At 40.0% G+C, this 14,286-nt stretch overlaps 2 gene segments (V, D, J or C); both read right to left on the bottom strand.

Moving 5' to 3' along the window:
- Positions 1-2,443: 2,443 nt before the first annotated feature.
- LOC146575954 (Ig heavy chain V region 5A-like) lies at positions 2,444-3,277 on the bottom strand. The segment is given in 2 exon segments: positions 2,444-3,121; positions 3,203-3,277. Coding segments are annotated over 2 exon segments (348 nt in total).
- Positions 3,278-5,604: 2,327 nt separating this feature from the next.
- Positions 5,605-6,063, bottom strand: LOC146575953 (immunoglobulin heavy variable 4-38-2-like). The segment is given in 2 exon segments: positions 5,605-5,906; positions 5,990-6,063. Coding segments are annotated over 2 exon segments (345 nt in total).
- Between the last annotated feature and the right edge of the window lie 8,223 nt (positions 6,064-14,286).

Genomic DNA, 14,286 nt, shown 5'->3' with positions numbered 1-14,286 from the left:
TTAGGCCCAGAGTCTTCTGAACATGCCAAGAGATTAAAAGCAGTCCACATAAAGCATCCACCTGCCGGTCTGAAGATGATATGGTTGAGACTGGAGGAACATTACGGCTTACCAGAAGCAATAGAAAAGCTCTCCAGTAAAGAACCACAGAAGCTTTGTGACCTGTCAGGTCTACTGTGTGAACTCCAAGCTGCAAAGCTATATGGTTATTTATCTGATTTAAGTTACCTTGACACAGCTAGGGGAGTACATCCAATTGTGGAGAAGCTGCCCTTCCATCTTCAAGAGAAGTGGACAATGGTAGGGTCAAAGTTTAAAGAACACCACAATGTTAGCCTCCCACCATTCTCAGTCTTTGTTGAATTTGTAAAATGTCAAGCCAAAGCAAGGAATGATGCAAGCTTTACCACACCTTTAAACACAACTCTTTCCTATGTTAACCACATGTACAGAAAAGAAAAACCGTTAAGCAACCACAACCAAAGGTCATCAGTTACAGTGCACAAGACAGACATATCATCCATCTGCTGATCATCCATTCAGTTTCACACTTTTTTGCATGAAATCCTGTCCAAATACAGCACATGCCTGTTCCTTGGAGAAAGTGATGCAAGAGAGAGTTTAGCTGGATGTGAATCTCAATATAGGACACGGGGTCACACTGGGTGCAACAGTACAGACTTTTTTGCTCAGGTCTCCTAATTGTTTGTGTTTCAGTGTCTCTGTCTTGCCACCAGGCTGCACATTCTGTCCATTTATTTTCACCCTGTTGAACTGTATACCTGCTCAGAGAAATTGATAGGTAACATATAATCATGAGACTGTACACTCACAGAGGCTGGCTGTGTAAACTGATCAAACTTTTTCACACTTGTGGAGCAAAACAAGTTTAAGTTTATTGTAGAAATCTTAACAGTATGTTGTGGTCATTTTATCAGATTCTCTGCCTTAGTGAGGCTCAGAGCAGTCAGCACGCAATGCCTTCAGCCAAACTTTCTTCTGAAGGAGATCCGAAGGAACAACTTACTTAACATCAGAGTCTGAATTTTCTTTCATAATAATATTAATATAAACATTTTAAAAGATAATAATAAAAAAGTTCTAACAGATTATGAGAGGATCGGGTCTTTGCTTTGTGTCTCTTGAGGACAATAATAAACAATCCTCTGCTGTTAAGCTGCTCATCTGCAGATACAGCTGCTTTCTGTTGTTTCCTTTGGACATGGTAAACTGGTGCTGAACTGCCGTGAGCATAATTTCTTACTACGACTATCTCGATCAAGAATAGTGACCAGTCAGGGCAGTCTGCTTCTCCCCACCGCAGGGAAAAGGGTAACACCACCTGGGTCTGGGTGCAGTTCCCCCCTCCAGGGGCAAGGGTACCTAGACCCGGTTGGTAGAGTACGCTTGGGGAGTGTGATCGTGTATACAGCATCTCTTTATGTCTGTCTCCACGTCGGTTGAGTGTGGTGTAAGTGCATATGAGAGCATGAGGGTGGGAATGGATGTTTGTGTCTGTGTGTGCCTATATGTCTGTGTCTATATGTCAGGTTGGGTATCAGACGCCACCTCTCTGGGGACATCTCAGGCCCTCCAAGGTTTGGAGGCCTATCTCCCCCCACCACTTCCCCTGCCGGTGGCGGACTCCCTCAGACATCGGTGCGTTGGTGGTTCTTTGTGTCTGGGGATGGGCGTCCAGGTACACGCCGGCTCACTCCTTGGCGGCTGCTTATCGGGGCCTGGAGCCTGGGGCTCGCTCAGGCCACTTCGGAGGTGGGGTCAGGCACAGCTGGCTGCCGGCGGAGCTCATGGGCGCGTCACTGCAACCCCCCCTGGCTTCTGCTCCGCAGCTGCTGAGTGACCCCTCATCTGGGACTCTCCTCAGCTCTTTCTGGGACAGTGGCGCGGCTGCCCCTCTGTTGGTCTTCCTTGGTCTCTTGTGTTCTGGGGGCCTCTAGATGTCTGGAGTTTTGATCTCCTCCATACCTGCTTCATGCCCTGGAGGACGGGGCTGTGGCTCCCCCACACCCTCTAGCAGATCATTACATGAAGGAACCTTTTAAATACAAGCGCGTCCATGCTCACAGGTGTACACATGGGTGCTCACACACAAACTACACCCTTTTTGGCTCCTACCTCAAAGCACACTGTGCGCTGTCGATCTTACGTGCTGCACAATAATATTTAATATGTAGCACCCTCAAGGATTGACGTATGCATGATGTAGTTATAAAACAGGGTTTATTCTGGTCTTGGCAACCCGTGAGAACTGCTCATATTCCCATATATCATTGTGATGTTGTTTATTCTATTACTCTCGTTTTCTTCTGCTTGTTTTCTTTTTTCTTTCTCAACAGGTGATCCAGGTGATCGATATATGTATTTTTATTTATTTTTTTGTCTGCTTATTCTGTTGGTTTTTGTTTTTTGCCCTTCTCCCCTGTCCCTCTTCTCAGCTGTTTTTCTTTCCCTCTTTCTTTCTCCCCTTCTTTCCCCCAGTCAAGTCTGTCCCGTATTCAGCAAGTGAAAATAAAATAAACAATAAAAGGTGAATCAAATGGACAATTTGGTAAAGTAAATCCGTTGGGCATCTTTCTTTGCCTTTAGACAATAATTCTGATGGCAAAAGAGCCAAACGGGACAGGCAAAAAAAAAAAAAAAAAGAATAGTGACCAGTAAGGAATTTCCCAATTTATTTTTTTGAGTAAAATCACCCATCAATTCTTTAGTGGTCTTAGAGCTCCTCCTCTGGTGGCTTCATGCTACAACTGCTCAGCCACTGAGATGTTTTTGTTCAGGTCTGCTGATGTTTTGTGTTACTGTGACTCTCTGGCACAGTAATACACAGCAGTGTCTTCAGGCTGCATATTCTGTCCATTTAAAGTTACTGTCTTGCTTGAAGTATCTAACTGAATGCTGAACTTGCTCTTTAGTGAATCTTTATAGTGAGAGTCCCCAGTGTATTTCATCCCAATCCACTCCAGTCCTTTCCCTGCAGGCTGTCTGATCCAAGCTGTCCAGGTGCCACTCAGAGAATAAGAGACCTGACAGGTGATGGTCAGACGCTGACCTGGCTGCACAATCACAGAGGCTGGCTGTGTCAGCTGTGCACACTTCACACCTGTGGAGAAAACATGTTTAATGTAGTAACAGTAAGAATCAGTCAGCTGTGATCATAGTGCTTCTGTTCAGTGAGACTCACAGGATCCAGCAGCCAGCAGCAGCAGCAGAGCTACAGAGAACATGTTGGTGCTGAAGGTGATCTGATGGGAGCTTCTCATCTTCTTCTGTGACTGACAGCATGATATCAGACTTTATATCAGCCTGTGAGGAAGTTTGATTTGCATACAGATAACAATATTTAAATGTAAACATCCACCAAAAAACTATTTATTGTAAAACTTTACAACACAAAGGCTTCACAAAACCAGCTTTATTGTATTTCTGAGTGTGAGGATGGAGTTAAATGTATTGTCTATAATTTGAGCAGCAATCAAGCAGTGTTTGACTTAGTGTGATAAGCTTTTGTGCAAAATTTCTTTCTCTTGTGTCACTGTGACTCTCGAGCACAATAATAAACAGCTGAATCCTCAGTTGTCAGGCTGTTCATCTGCAGATACACCTGCTTTCTGCTGTTGTCTCTGGAGATGGTAAACCAGCCTCTGACTGACTCACAATAGAAGCTTCCACTATTGTCGCTCCAGATGAAAACAATCCATTCCAGTCCTTTCCCAGCTGCTTGTCTGATCCAACCAACATGAATATCGCTGCTAAACCCTGAGTATGTACAGCTCAGTCTGTGTGGTTCTCCAGGCCTTTTAATCACGGATTCAGACTCTGTCAGTGTTTGGCTCTCAGTACCTGCAGTCAAACAAGAATAATTAGTGACTGTTTTCCAAGCTTATCATTTCACTTTCACAACAATGTTAGTAAAACGACTGCACTTCCCTTACCAGCCCAGTAAATATAAATGATAAGAAAAACAGCCACAAATTCAGGATGATTCATTGTCAAGGCCATTTGTCTCTGCTCCGTGTACAGTGGTGGTTAATCGTGTATTCCCTGTCTTATATTCTGCATCATGTCTTCATGGTAGAGATCATAGTTTACATCAGCTCCTCCTCCTCAAAGACGAACACAAATCCTCTCCTTTACGTTAACACATTACATTTTGAATTATTCAGGCCAACCTTCTAAATGTGATGAAAACAATATGTATTGACTTTTTTTCCTCAGGTCACCCATTCATGCAATTTTTAATACGTTGACATAACGAGAAAATGAAAGTCTTGAGATCAGGGAACAACTGAGCAAGATATCAGTAAATAGTCAATCTGAACTTATACTTTTACCTAATATGTTGTTACAGGTTTTACTCATTCAGTTCGGTTCAGTTCTCACAGCAGAAATTTTATTCTCACTGCTCTTAATGCAGTCGTCAAAACAGTTAAGGCATTTTTCATTACACAAACTCACCTATTTGTCAATTTTGCCAGGGCCAGGAATTCCCTCTCATAATAGGTTTTTCCACCATACTGAGCTACAGATATATTTTGAATGCACAAATAGCCTATCTGACATTAATAAATGGTTGATTACCCTGTTTCAGAGAGCAGGGAGGTGACAGTTATATATCGTATAATGTGGTGGGAATGCAGACAGTTCTTGTAACAGTGTCAAAATCCCCCTGAACCCTTTCACTGCTGTCCCATAATAAAATACACTCAGACATGACGCACACAGTGTCACTGTTTATGATTCCTCAAAAATGCACTTTTCAACTAAAAGTGCATTTTAGAACTAATTAGGCAGACGAGATGGGGGACCGAAGCTGACACAGAGCAGGACTATTAAAATAAAACAGGAAGGATATGAGAGGGACACAGACACAGTGTCAACACTGAACAGAGGGAACACAGAACCAAACCCTAAGAACTAGAACTCGGAAAATACTAAAGCACAGAGCAGCTAGGAATACTTGAGACAGAAACCAAAACCAACAGACTAACAATAACACATCATGAAATCAAGGATTAATAACACAAAACAGAAAACACTGGGTCACCGACCCAGGACCGTCACGACAGTTGAACAGGTGTACCTAATAAAGTGACAGCTGAAAGTATTGTATGTAGTGTGACGTTATTGGACTATACAGTAGTTGGTGCTATAATCTCAAATTGTATCTGAGAACTGATTGTATCTTGAATTACAGAAGTAAAGAAAATGAGTCTCTGAGCTTTGTTTTTCAATTATTTTATTCATGTTTTTGTTTCTTTTTTGCAATTTTTGCACACTTGCATTTCACGTAGTCATGTGCTGCGTGTCTGTTATATGTGGCACCATGGCCTTGAAGGATCACTGTCTCACTTCACTGTGTACTCTACCACCGCACATGGTTGAAATGACAATAAAAGCACTTGATTCGTTAGGCGTAATTTAAACCCATCATATTTTAACGGTTATGAGACAACAAGCAGAAGAAGTTTCTTAGAAGATGAAGTTAAGTTTCAGTCATGGTCTTAGAGCTCCTCCTCTGGTGGCTTCATGCTCCAGTTGTTCAGGCACTGAGAGGTTTTTGTTCAGGGTTCCTAACAGTTTGTGTTACTGTGACTCTCTGGCACAGTAATACACAGCAGAGTCTTCAGGCTGCATATTCTGTCCATTTAGAGTCACTGTGTTGCTTGAAGTGTCCAAGTCAATGCTGAACTTGCTCTTTAGTGAATCTTCATAGTAAGAGCTCCCAGTATCTTTCACCCCAATCCACTCCAGTCCTTTCCCTGCAGGCTGTCTGATCCAGCCTGTCCACCAGCTAAGAGAATAAGAGACCTGACAGGTGATGGTCAGACGCTGACCTGGCTGCAGTATAACAGAGGGTGACTGTGTCAGCTGCTCGCAGTTTACACCTGTGAAGAAAATGTGTTGAATGCATTTAAATTAAAAGTGTGTAGTTTTCATGCTGTCAGTGTTTGTGTTCAGTAAGACTCACAGGATCCAGCAGCCAGCAGCAGCAGCAGAGCTACAGAGAACATGTTGGTGCTGAAGGTGATCTCCCAGGAGCTTCTATTCTTCTTTTGCAACCAGCAGCAATATATCGAGTCTGTGGGGGAGCTTACTTTGCATACAGATAGACGCTGATACATTATTGGAGATACATTGATTGTTCAAGCAGTGAAAGAGACTGTGTTTTTAACATTTTTAAAAGATGAAAAACAAAAACAATCTTAAAAAAATAACTCTGAGGTTCATTAAAAACTGAATTTTAAAAGAAAAATTTAAACTTGTCCTTGTGACAAGTTATTGACATGTCCTGGGTGAACTCTGCCTCTTTGGCTTATGCAGGCTGGAATAAATAAAAACGAGAAAAGAAAGCCAAATATAATTTCTGATCATTGTTTAAGCCATTTGTCTCTGCCCAGTCTACAGTGCAGACATCAATATGAGAGGAAGAGGAGAACTTCAGAGGTCATGACCTTGCTCGACTCTGTATGTTGAATCCATACAACATAACAAAGTTTGATATGATTGCTAATAAAATTGAAAGAAAAAACATTGTTATAACATTTACTGTACATGTAAATGTTGGGTTCTATGTTTCTGTATATAAACAAGTACTTTGCATAATTTGCACCTTATTAGTTTGTAGATTAAAATGTACAATATAATAAATAAATACAATCTCACAAACCAAAATATTATTTTAATGAAATCATTTTATGTCATAAATTAATCACTTTATAACATTATTGATAACTAAATTCAGTTTCATGTACTGGCATTTTGTTTTAGGGCTTTATCAATACTTACAAAATCACAATAAAGTCATTGCCAAGGATTTATAAAAAATAAACAGACACTAAAAAAATAGGAATTTGTTAGCAGTCTTAGAGCTTTTTTTTCTGTGAATGTGACTCTGGCCCTGTAATACATAGCACTGTTTTCAGGCTGAATATTCTGTCCATTTACTGTAGGATGTCTCTGCTGCAGACGGCACAATGTAACAGAACACAGTTTGCATTTATATAGAATAGCCGATTTTTCAAATTCATTTTTCAATTCAGTTTTTTCTGTTTCATTGAATATAAAGTTTAATAGTTTAATAGTTTAATTATTTATATAGCACATTTAATTACAACAGGAGCGTTGACCAAAGTGCTGTACAAGAATACAACATACATAATAAAACAACTTAGAGTATTAAAAGCAAACACCAAATATGAATTAACAAACAACTCTCATGCTGTATTAAAAGCCAGTAAATAAAAATGCGTTTTAAGATAAGATTTAAAAAGATTGACAGTATGAGCCTGTCTGATGTGTAGGGGTAAATGATTCCACAGCTTAGGCGCTACGACTGCAAATGCTCGATCACCTCTATGAACCAGCCTCGACCTTGGTACAGCTAAAAGCAAAAGATCACTTGATCTAAGAGATCTAAGGGGGGTATAAGTCTGCAAGAGGTCAGACAAATACCCGGGAGCCTGTCCATTCAGGGCTTTGTAAGTCAACAATAAAATTTTAAAATTAATTCTGAAGCAGACAGGGAGCCAATGAAGGGAGGCAAGTACCGGGGAAATGTGTTCACATCTTTTAGTACGTGTCAGAAGACAAGCTGCAGCATTCTGGACCAACTGCAGCCTTGCCAGGCAGGTCTGGCTGACTCCAGCATATAAGGAGTTACAATAGTCCAGCTGGGATATAATAAAAGCATGAATCGCTCGTTCAAAGTTTTTAAAAGATAAAAATGATCTCACCTTAGATAAAAGCCTCAGTTTGAAGAAAGACCGCTGTACAACTGAGCTAATTTGTTTTTCAAAGGTGAAATTGCTGTCAAATATAACCCCCAAATTTTTGGCATGTGATTTGACAAAAGGCTCAAGACTGTGCAGGTTAAAATTAGAAGTGTTGGGATTGCCGCTTGGTCCAAAAATTATCACTTCGGTTTTGTTCTCATTGAAGTTAAGGAAATTAGAGGCCATCCAGGATTTAACTTCACCAAGACACTGAAGTAAGGGTTCTAGTGAGGCAGGACTGTTTCCCTTCAATTGAAGATAGATCTGAGTATCATCGGCATATGAATGAAAACAAATGTTGTATTTTCTAAAAATAGGACCAAATTACTGTATCATTAGACTGAAATTAGTTTTTTTCATAATAAATAAAGAAGGAAAATTAATAAAATAATAATAAAACAGTTCTAACAAGTTATGAAAGGATAGAGTCTTTGCTTTGTGTCTCTTGAGGACATTAATAAACAGCAGAGTCCTCTGATGTCAAGCTGCTCATTTACTGTTTGTTTTTTTTTTTGTTTTTTGGGGGGGCGGTCTTCAGGATGCATATTCTGTCTATTTAGAGTCACTGTCTTCCCTGAAGTGTCCAAGTCAATGCTGAACTTTTTCTTTAGGGAATCTTTCTACTAAGAGCTCCCAGTACTTTTCATCCCAATCCACTCCTGTCCTTTCCTGCAGGCTGTCTGATCCAAGCTGTCCAGTGGCCAAGAGAATAAGAGACCTGACAGGTGATGGTCAGAGGCTGACCTGGCTGCACAATCACAGAGGCTGGCTGTGTCAGCTGTTCACACGTGTGGACAAAACATGTTGAATGTAGTAACAGTAAGAATCAGTGTGCAGTGATCATATTTTTTGTGTTCAGTGAGACTCACAGGATCCAGCAGCTAGCGCTAAATATGATCTGATGGGAGCTTCTCATCTTCTTCTGTGACTGACAGCATGATATCAGACTTTATATCAGCCTGTGAGGAAGTTTGATTTGCATACAGATAACAATATTTAAATGTAAACATCCACCAAAAAACTATTTATTGTAAAACTTTACAACACAAAGGCTTCACAAAACCAGCTTTATTATATTTCTGAGTGTGAGGATGGAGTTAAATGTATTGTCTATAATTTGAGCAGCAATCAAGCAGTGTTTGACTTAGTGTGATAAGCTTTTGTGCAAAATTTCTTTCTCTTGTGTCACTGTGACTCTCGAGCACAATAATAAACAGCTGAATCCTCAGTTGTCAGGCTGTTCATCTGCAGATACACCTGCTTTCTGCTGTTGTCTCTGGAGATGGTAAACCAGCCTCTGACTGACTCACAATAGAAGCTTCCACTATTGTCGCTCCAGATGAAAACAATCCATTCCAGTCCTTTCCCAGCTGCTTGTCTGATCCAACCAACATGAATATCGCTGCTAAACCCTGAGTATGTACAGCTCAGTCTGTGTGGTTCTCCAGGCCTTTTAATCACGGATTCAGACTCTGTCAGTGTTTGGCTCTCAGTACCTGCAGTCAAACAAGAATAATTAGGGACTGTTTTCCAAGCTTATCATTTCACTTTCACAACAATGTTAGTAAAACGACTGCACTTCCCTTACCGGCCCAGTAAATATAAATGATAAGAAAAACAGCCACAAATTCAGGATGATTCATTGTCAAGGCCATTTGTCTCTGCTCCGTGTACAGTGGTGGTTAATCGTGTATTCCCTGTCTTATATTCTGCATCATGTCTTCATGGTAGAGATCATAGTTTACATCAGCTCCTCCTCCTCAAAGACGAACACAAATCCTCTCCTTTACGTTAACACATTACATTTTGAATTATTCAGGCCAACCTTCTGAATGTGATGAAAACAATATGTATTGACTTTTTTTCCTCAGGTCACCCATTCATGCAATTTTTAATACGTTGACATAACGAGAAAATGAAAGTCTTGAGATCAGGGAACAACTGAGCAAGATATCAGTAAATAGTCAATCTGAACTTATACTTTTACCTAATATGTTGTTACAGGTTTTACTCATTCAGTTCGGTTCAGTTCTCACAGCAGAAATTTTATTCTCACTGCTCTTAATGCAGTCGTCAAAACAGTTAAGGCATTTTTCATTACACAAACTCACCTATTTGTCAATTTTGCCAGGCCCAGGAATTCCCTCTCATAATAGGTTTTTCCACCATACTGAGCTACAGATATATTTTGAATGCACAAATAGCCTATCTGACATTAATAAATGGTTGATTACCCTGTTTCAGAGAGCAGGGAGGTGACAGTTATATATCGTATAATGTGGTGGGAATGCAGACAGTTCTTGTAACAGTGTCAAAATCCCCCTGAACCCTTTCACTGCTGTCCCATAATAAAATACACTCAGACATGACGCACACAGTGTCACTGTTTATGATTCCTCAAAAATGCACTTTTCAACTAAAAGTGCATTTTAGAACTAATTAGGCAGACGAGATGGGGGACCGAAGCTGACACAGAGCAGGACTATTAAAATAAAACAGGAAGGATATGAGAGGGACACAGACACAGTGTCAACACTGAACAGAGGGAACACAGAAACAAACCCTAAGAACTAGAACTCGGAAAATACTAAAGCACAGAGCAGCTAGGAATACTTGAGACAGAAACCAAAACCAACAGACTAACAATAACACATCATGAAATCAAGGATTAATAACACAAAACAGAAAACACTGGGTCACCGACCCAGGACCGTCACGACAGTTGAACAGGTGTACCTAATAAAGTGACTGCTGAAAGTATTGTATGTAGTGTGACGTTATTGGACTATACAGTAGTTGGTGCTATAATCTCAAATTGTATCTGAGAACTGATTGTATCTTGAATTACAGAAGTAAAGAAAATGAGTCTCTGAGCTTTGTTTTTCAATTATTTTATTCATGTTTTTGTTTCTTTTTTGCAAATTTTTGCACACTTGCATTTCACATAGTCATGTGCTGCGTGTCTGTTATATGTGGCACCATGGCCTTGAAGGATCACTGTCTCACTTCACTGTGTACTCTACCACCGCACATGGTTGAAATGACAATAAAAGCACTTGATTCGTTAGGCATAATTTAAACCCATCATATTTTAACGGTTATGAGACAACAAGCAGAAGAAGTTTCTTAGAAGATTAAGTTAAGTTTCATTCATGGTCTTAGAGCTCCTCCTCTGGTGGCTTCATGCTCCAGTTGTTCAGGCACTGAGAGGTTTTTGTTCAGGCTTCCTAACAGTTTGTGTTACTGTGAGTCTCTGGCACAGTAATACACAGCAGAGTCTTCAGGCTGCATATTCTGTCCATTTAGAGTCACTGTCTTCCTTGAAGTGTCCAAGTCAATGCTGAACTTGCTCTTTAGTGAATCTTTGTAGTAAGTACTCCCAGTACTTTTCATCCCAATCCACTCCAGTCCTTTCCCTGCAGGCTGTCTGATCCAAGCTGTCCAGTGGCCAAGAGAATAAGAGACCTGACAGGCGATGGTCAGATGCTGACCTGGCTGCACAATCATAGAGACTGGCTGTGTCAGCTGTTCACATTATGAGAGAAAACAGGTCACACTGTGGCATTTAGTACAAATAGTAAAAATTTTAGTGCAAATAAAGGGAAATATTATTTAAAAAACAAATTTAGTGTTGGATTTGTTTGTAGTTTTGGAAAATAAAATCATCCTAATTCACACATGACAGATGAAAACATTTACATTTAAAATATTTATTGTAAAACTGTACAACACCAAGGCTTCACAAAACCAAGTTTATTGTAGTTTTGAGTGTGAGTGAGTTAAATGTATTTTTCTTTAATTTGGGGGAAAAACCTAAAATCAGAGTTTGACGTAGTTTGATGGGTTTTTGTACAGCGTTTCTTCCTTTTGTCTCAGTGTGCCTCTCGAGCACAATAATAAACAGCTGAATCCTCAGTTGTCAGGCTGTTCATCTGCAGATACACCTGCTTTCTGCTGTTGTCTCTGGAGATGGTAAACCGGCCTCTGACTGACTGAGAGTAGAAGCTGCCACTACTGTCACCCCAGATGACAGCAATCCACTCCAGTCCTTTTCCAGCAGCCTGTCTGATCCAAGCATTATTATAATCACCACTAAACCCTGAGTATGTACAGGTCAGTCTGTGGGAGCCTCCAGGCCTTTTAACCACTGATTCAGACTCTGTCAGTGTTTGACCATCAGTACCTACAGAAATGTTAACAGGTCATTAGTCCAGTCATATTTTTTCACATGCTCATTTGTATACCAGAAATATATGTCCTTACCAGTCATGAAGCAGAACAGAATCAGGAAAACGACTGCATAAAAAGTTCTCATTATTCTAAGAGTCAGTTGCCTTTGTCCAGCCTGCTGTGTGTATATTAGTTTGAGTCCCTGAGTCTTACTCTCAAACCCATAAAAAGCTGCTGAAAACATCAGTTTTGCATTGACTCCTCCTCCTCAGCAAAACATATCTTAACCTGAAAAAACAAATAAACTGAAAAATTGTGACTTTATTTTATTCTGGTGGTAATTTTACATTAAATGAGAATTTGAAAAGAAATGTCATTATTAAATCATTGGATTATATTGTATTACATAAGCAAACATACAGTATATTTAGGCGTTAAACCAATACTGAACGATGTGATAATCAATGTAAAATTTTATTTGTAGACATATTTGAATAATGTTTAAGCCGCATATTTTTGGCCCTGCCTAATAAAATCCAGGTGGCAGACTCTGTCCTTTTGATTTAAAGCTCTTCGCTCACAGCTTCATTTTCAACATGATGTTCAGACTGTCTGTCCTGCTGACAGTTGTCTGTCTGCCCTGTGAATTGCTTCACGTTGCAATGCATCAATTATTATTTTTATTTAGATCATTTGTTTAAGTCATTATTTATCCCTGATTTTCATTGATCTGTTTTTTCTTCTGGTTGTTCAGCAGGTTTGAATGGTCAGTCTTTGGAGTCCATTCCCTCCACTCCAGTGTTTAAAAAGCCCCAAAAAGCCCTCAGTCTTTCCTGTAGAGGAACCAGTTTCAATTTCACACACGGGCTTGACACTGAGACAAGGAGATATGACTGACTGGGGAGACAGAGGGAACATAGTCTGGACACAAGGGTGACTACACATGAAATGTGGAACACAGGTAAGGCACAGTAACAGAAACCTAAAAAATAGGAACTATGGATATAACATATGCAGAGAACAATAAGGAGAACAAAACCATGAATAACAATAAATCAGAGAATATAACTTAAACTAGAGTTAACACACACTGGATCACAGACCCAGTACCATGACAGAGTACCACAGTAACCTCAGCAATTTACTTTCTGCTAATCACACTCTGTGAGGATTCTCAAAGATATAAATAAACTGAATAAAAATATTTTGAGATTAAAGCCTTAAAATGATGTTCCTAAGCATAAATGAACACGTGAATTTATGCTTAGGAAGTGTAATGTAAATACATTCACATTGTTTTTTTGTTAGATTTTATTCCAGCTATTTTTATTTTTCATCTGAACGATCACAGAATTCAGGTGGAAAAGAGCAGGATTTTTATTTCCATACAAAGATTTGTTCAGATGTGAAAGTGTTTTTAATAACAGTCAATGAATAACCTTTCCCTGCAGGCTGTCTGATCCAAGCTCTGTACCAGCCAAGAGAATAAGAGACCTGACAGGTGATGGTCAGACGCTGGCCTGGCTGCACAATCACAGAGGCTGGCTGTGTCAGCTGTTCACATTTCACACCTGTGGAGGAAACATGTTGAATGCAGTAAAAGTAAGAATCAGTCAGCTGTGATCATAGTGTTTCTGTTCAGTGAGACTCACAGGATCCAGCAGCAGAAGCAGCAGAGCTACAGAGAACATGTTGGTGCTCAGTATGATCTGATGGGAGCTTCTCATCTTCTTCTGTGACTGACAGCATGATATCAGACTTTATATCAGCCTGTGAGGAAGTTTGCTTTGCATCCAGATGGATGCTGACAGATTATAAGAGAAAACAGATCACACTGTGGAAAATTATTAGTAAGAAAAAAGTTTTTTGCAGTCAGTTGTTTTCAGTGGGAAAGATCTAAAACCTAACAGTGATTAGCACAATGTTTTCAACGGATGAGTTCAATGAATTTAACAGCTCCTTTTAGTCCCCTTTATGAAGTGGTGAGATGTTGTGGAAGTTTTCCATTTAAATAAAGCCTGCAGATGAGTGGTGAGCTGTAGCTAACATCCTTTAATCAAAACACACAAAGAACAGACAGACATTTTTAACGTCTAGTTGTCCACAGACGGTCTTCATCGATCCTGACGTCGTGTTGCCTGCGCTGGAAAAAACCTGTGCACAGTAAAGGAGAAAAAACCGGGACCATTCGATCTCCGGTCAGCGTCTTATACAGGCCCCATGGCGCCAGGACCAGATGAACCGAATTCAAAACGCAGCGCCACAGTAAGGTGAATATGAAACACTGCATTCCATCAAGCGCTAAAATACGTTGATATTGAGA

Source organism: Mchenga conophoros, linkage group LG4 (genome assembly GCF_057382185.1).
Source record: "Mchenga conophoros isolate Kocher_MC1m ecotype Shallow Benthic linkage group LG4, M_conophoros_male_GT1.1, whole genome shotgun sequence".
Taxonomy (NCBI): domain Eukaryota; kingdom Metazoa; phylum Chordata; class Actinopteri; order Cichliformes; family Cichlidae; genus Mchenga; species Mchenga conophoros.
Note: the sequence above shows the minus strand (reverse complement) of the source record. Positions and strands in the feature narration are given on the sequence as shown.